Here is a 6,122-nt window from a genome sequence, read left to right as displayed (position 1 = left end):
TGCCAACTTGCATAATTCAATTACATCCGATGCAGACCCATAAAACTAAATCAAGGGAAAACAAAGCGTCACGCATGATTTACTTTAGGCCAACTTCGCGGAGGAGGATTGGGGGTTGTCCAAGCAATCCCCAAAATCCGAAATGGGGACACATGCAAACGGCTGAAAGCAATAAAATCTTTCAGCAAAGAAGTTTCCGACTACGACTTGTCGTCTCATACAAAAGTGGCATCCTTCGAGCTTATCCTCGTCGGACGCCTATATACCATAAAACTGGATGACTGTGATGGCCACTGGCTGCTGTGGTTGGTTCATCTGGCCAGGGATGTGCTGCTCCTGCTGCTGGCCACGAAAGTTTCCCGTCACTTCCGACACCCCGGAGGCGGAGTTTTGCAAGGGAAGCGTCCGTCCAACAATTTGCAGGACCCACTTTTCCGGGGCTCTAAAACTTTGATTTCTGTTTGGCTTGGCCCTAATAATATCCTGACTGCTGGCGAATTGGGCAATAAAAGTGGCATGCAACATGCAGATCCCAACGTACTTGAATTTTCAGTTTTGCACTTTCCTTTGTTTCGATAAAGCAACTGGCAGCGCTCTTTTTTGGGTTGTCACCTCTGCGAATTAGGGTTTCCAAGGTTCCCAAAAAGTTGATTCATGTTGTGCAGCCCTTTACTTAGTCATCTGCTGCAGCTGTGAGGAGAAAAGTGAGGAAAAGCGAACCCAATTTCGGCAGTAACAATTCTGAACAAAGCTTACATTAAATTCAAATAAGAGTTTGGGATAAGTTGGGCTCTCTTTAAGTATCCATAAGCTGCGTGAAAATCTGGAAAGTTTGAGAATTTAGACTTCATAACTTGTTCGACTGAAAAAAAGTTGCGAAATCTCTGAGCATGACTAAGCAACTGAAAGAGATTCTTCAAGCTAATGAAGACAATATGGGTAGGTGTAGAACATTAAAGTCTTTTGATCAGCACCTTTACAGATACTTTTCGAGATATTTCAGTTCCCAGGCCGCTCGGCAGTCTCATCCGACTTATCCACATCGAGCACAACTACAATTGCATTCCGCCTGATAAGCAACCAGGAATCCAGTCCAAGCGAACCCTTCCCCAGTTGGTTTCCTCCTTGCATGCTGAGAAAAATCTGGGGCCACTTGACTTAGCGGACTTAAAGGAGCATGTCCTTAGGGCAGATGTGATCCTGCGACGATTGCGGCGCTTCCTCGCCAGCAAGCGCAGATTCATAGACTTTAGGCCCATGTCTGTACTACAAGAGGCCATCGTGCAACATTTTGCCGCAGAGATGCGCTGCACGACCAGATTCTATGACGTTCAAGACGGCAGGCGGTACTTGGTTGCTTATAGGCCAGGAATCGGTCCCAATTCCTTCGAGTTGAGGGCTCGCCAAGGTGACCTTAGTGGAGATTTAATTCAGACCAGGATGAGCCTCCGAAAAAAGAAGCTCAAAAGCCACAAGAAAACACAGCTGGATTTGCGCCAAATGGCAGAGCCTTCCTGTCGTCTGGGCAGGAAAATTCTGGAAAAGTTCAGTGCCAAATACAAGGCCTTACGAAGGAATGAAGAAACATGAGGAACGTAGAGTTGTAAGGCATAAACTAGATTATTGATTTAGAAAATATATGAAAGCTGCTTGGATTAATCACATTTCAGGCAGTTAAAATATCATAAATCCACAAGTGAGCAATAAGGGAAACGTGGCTGCGGAAATAAGAATTTCTTCTTTCATTTTATACTTGCTCCACTTCAGATTGCTCTCGAGATTGGTTTGATTTGACAGCTATTCAAATGCGGCAGAAGGACTCAAGTCTGGGGATAGGGAAAGGGCGTTTAGTGCTGGTCCTTTTATGGCGAAAATGATGCACAATTCTGTTTTATTTTCTATTTTAATGGTACAAAGCCACCTTTCAAATTGCTTTCCTATTGTCCGAGATGCAACTATCTGCAAAATGCCAGGATTACTTTTGTGCGGCAATTTGTTGTCCAGAGCTTGGACTTAACCCCACATCCTTATTGCTTCCTTCTTTCTGGTCACGTGCCCATTTTGCTTACATTAAGGGGATTTGCAGTATTTTGTTTTCTTGTATGGCGATTTGATTCCATTTCCTGTGCGCCACACACATTTTTTTTGCCACATACCCTTTGCCAGAGATCAACGTATATTTGTTTTACTCCCGCATTATTATCCTTATCCCAGCTCGGTTTTTCTTCGGATTCCCCAATGGGGTTGGTGTGAACTTTGGCACTCGGCTGCAGCTTTTTCTCCGGTTTATCCTTCGTCCTGCAACTCCGGCCACTGCTGCAACTATTTAGTGCTTTCCACTTGTGTTTCCACTTCTTATTGTGTTCTATGTATATCCGCTCTGCCACTGCCATTTGTTGCATCGGGGGATGACTGGCTCTCACCCTTTTCGTTTCCCGCCGTACGAGGGAATGGGATAAGTCCTTCAGAAGATGGCGTTTTTGGTTGCAGGGAAAGTGGAAGTGGAAGTGGGAGTGGGATGTGTTTGCTTCGCTGATAAGTGCACGTCTGGGGGATTAGCGGTCTCTTATCGGTCGGAATCCGTGTAGCCCGGCCATCCAAATCGTAGCTTCATCACAGTCAATTTACTTGGCGAGGCTTTAATAGCGGCCATTGAGTCACGTGCTCGAAAGCTTTTCAAATTTGATTACATTTTAAAGGATTTACGTACATGTCCAACTGTTTCGCTTCGATAACTTTTATTACTCCCGTTGACAGTCGACAGTCGACAGTCGACAGTCCGCCAAGTGTAATTGAATTCCACCGCTGGGGAAAGTGTACTCGTACACCCTGATGACCATATACTCGTACTCGTAACTGCTGGCAATTGTTTTGACCAAGTTGTGCAATTTGTCTGACTGCAAATTAAATCCATTGGCGCTGCCTTTGTGTCCTGCTCGCAATTAGTGGCACCAATTGGGATTGCAGCTCGTTCCGCAGCTGATTCGGCCAGATTGGATTAGTGTCAGTTGCCAGTGCAATCAGCAATACGAAGCAACAGTTGCAGGCTCCCAAAACTGGGCACCCAAAGGACGCCTCGCCGGGGGGAGGGAGCAGGGGGATTCCCCAGTGCGCATGTGCCCACACAGGTTGCCGAGTCGCCTTCGGCCGTTTGTGGCTTTTGGCCCATGTTGATGTTATGTAAACAAAAGACAGTTGGACACACGGCGCCCGGCGAGACTGCGGCTTGTCCGAGTGTTCGGGATACTTGGTTAATCGAAGGTGGGCTTGGCTTCCGGACCTCTGACAACATCCGTGCCGGTACCGGTACCAGGTCTCCCGTGTCGAAGCTTAAAGCCAAATGGCAATGGGTAAAGGGAAAGTATCCGGTATCTGGTATCATCAGATGCCAGCCATGTCGTTTACTCACTGTAATGAAACACCTTTGATATGGAATCCCCGAGAGATGCCAGTAGTCGGAGATTTTTCCCACATTACTTGTCAGCAGTTTGAGTTGATTGCAAAAGGGGTTTGTCCAGCACACTATACCCCTGCCACGGATGAATATTTATTCCACTGCCGAGGGAAACGAGGGACCTGGGCAAATATTTGCACTCCATAATGAAATAGTTGTCCGTTCAGACAACGGCTTTGTCACGAAGGTTTCTTCTTGAATCCTCTAAGTCTCCAAGATAATAAAGAATATATTTTAAGCCCGTTGGATTTGGTCCATTATTTAAATGGGTTTCTTTAGATGTATGTATGCTGGTGGAACATTGGATCTCACTCACTCCACATATCTCACACGTCGTCTATCGCACTGTGCATTTTAAAATGCCGTTTTTTTTGATGCTTTGACTGTAGTTTCAGTTTGTTGAATATCCGAATTAATATTTAAAAGGGTTTTAGTAACTTTTAACCTAAGCAAACACCACGGCATTTACGATCTTACACTGAAATGTAGTACCAGCACGGAAAGCTTAACTCTATATTTTATTAAAGTTTTATACCAATCTTAACTCTATATTTTTTCAAAGTTGTATACCAATCTTAACTCTATATTTTTATTAAAGTTGTATACCTTATAGAAACTCCTCACCAACGGCATTAGCAGTCTTCAAGTTCACAAGAAGCACTCAAACGCAGTGTGGCACAACCACCTTTGCGCACAAATCACATATCCTGCCACAACCGCAGGATTGCGTGACCAACACTCATGCATATGTATGTGTTACCCACTGGCTGAGGGTGTGTGTGTGTGTGTGTGTGATTGGGGGGATACAGTGATTATGGCAGTAACCAATTGGGTGGGGAAAACGATGGGCTGTAAAGTTGCTCTGCTTTCGCATGTGTTTACATAAAATCAAAAAGTTGACACTAATTGAAATATGCCGGGGATTAAAAGCCACTCAATAAATGCCAGCCAACGAACCCTCAAACAACACCCCCTCCCAACACCCTCCACAAAAGCCCCCAGATGGGGATCCTTTGGGCGGCTCAAGTTTCGCGACCACAAGACATAAGCCATAAAAGAATATTATGCAAATTTGATGTTCCACTCGAACACTTTCCAGTGGGGAGCCTTCGCCCATCGCAGGGTCCACTTTCTGCGCTTAGTGGCTCGTTGATTGAATGGCCACTAAGTGCTTTCCCCCCAAAAGCAACAAAAGCAACAAAAGCAACAACAACAGCGAAGGACCACCAATAATCTGGCTACTTGAATTATGTCGTGACCCAAAAGTGTGCTATGATTTTCGCGCTGGCAAAGAGGGCTCCTGAATGTCCTTACAGTTGCGATCAAGACAATAGTGCACACGCAATTAAAAGCTCATTTTTATACAAAAAAAATCATTGTAATGTTATAAGTGGATTAAATTATTGTAGACTTGTGTAATTACTATAGTTGAAGGCAGCTCGTAAGTGCTCTAAGTTTTCGGTTCAAAGGAGTTCCTGATTAGGCGGAAAACAAGCAGACTGACTTCTTTTTTATCACAGCATAGGAAAATGTATTTCAATAGCCATAAATCAATGATGGAGCTCCGATAGAGAAGTCATGCCACGCAGTTTCCATATATTTTATATACACATCACATTGTAGAGCCTGAGTCGCCGCCATTGAATATGCACACTATATACAGAGAATAGAGACCTTCACAATCGACAGATGCCCAAATGCGAGTAACTAGCTTATCCCACATCAGCTGCAGGCCGAAATGTTCCATTAGCTTTAATGTTCCTGCCCAATTCCCAGGGTTTATTAAATTCGCGTAAAATATTTCGCGGCGCACATTATAATGGACCTGTAATGCGGACTGGTAATGGAAGTGGGAAGTGGGAAGTGGGCCAGGCCAAAACACCTGCCCACTGGCCCACTGGCCAGCTGCCCAGTTGGGTAGACAAATTTTCAGCCATATATTTTGATGGCTGATTAAAAATAACGAGCGACATTTGCTTTTGTTGTCCCTGTAAATGGAAAATGATTGCAAATGCTTTGTCGAGTGGAATGAGAAGGAATGGTTATTTTTGTTCTCGGGGCTAATTTGTACAGACAATTAATTTTTGTTACCGATTTGTTCATTGGGGAGCAGCTTGTTTAACAAAAACGTTTGGCTGCCGAAACAGATTTTTATCGAATGAAAAATGTTTGCTTCATGTTTTTGTGGTGCACTATTAAAATGATATTGAGTACCATCGAAGAATCAATTTACCCTAAATCAATAAATCGTCCCTTTTCGCACATTAAATATTGATCATATACTTTGTAATTGAGGTACGGTGTTTGGTAAGTTTTTAAAAATACTCTGACATCTCGTAGCTTAGATAAGGCTTGGTTAAAAGTTGCCTTTGGTAATGGGAAAGTACTTCATCACTTCAAATAAAACATTAATCGAGCCTCAGTTCGTTAACCCTTGCCAGCCATTTGAGATGCCTTCTGAAAAAGCCCAGAGCAAACAAAGTAGAGTGCCGAGGTGGAATAAAGTATGACCCGGAATTGAGGCAAGCTCACGATTCAATTAGAAGTGAAAGCCACTTTGTAATTGAAACAAGGAGGCCAGAGGGCAGCCCATCGATGTCCTTTTAATTGCAGGAGTATGGGTGAGCCAAGTCGAGAGCCGAGAATCTCAGCAGGGCAGAGTAAATAT

The 6,122-nt window shown here is 44.1% G+C and overlaps 1 protein-coding gene across 1 annotated transcript; it reads left to right on the top strand.

Annotated features, from left to right (window-relative positions):
• The first annotated feature begins 672 nt into the window (after positions 1-672).
• On the top strand, positions 673-2,725 carry LOC120445575. Its single transcript, XM_039626063.1, has 2 exons — positions 673-939; positions 1,004-2,725. The coding sequence occupies exons 1-2, from the start codon at positions 891-893 to the stop codon at positions 1,588-1,590; spliced, it is 636 nt and encodes a 211-aa protein (XP_039481997.1). The 5' UTR covers positions 673-890; the 3' UTR covers positions 1,591-2,725.
• Positions 2,726-6,122: the final 3,397 nt, after the last annotated feature.

Source organism: Drosophila santomea, chromosome 2R (genome assembly GCF_016746245.2).
Source record: "Drosophila santomea strain STO CAGO 1482 chromosome 2R, Prin_Dsan_1.1, whole genome shotgun sequence".
Taxonomy (NCBI): Eukaryota; Metazoa; Arthropoda; class Insecta; order Diptera; family Drosophilidae; genus Drosophila; species Drosophila santomea.
The sequence above is the reverse complement of the archived record's forward strand: the minus strand, read 5'-3'. Positions and strand labels throughout refer to the sequence as shown.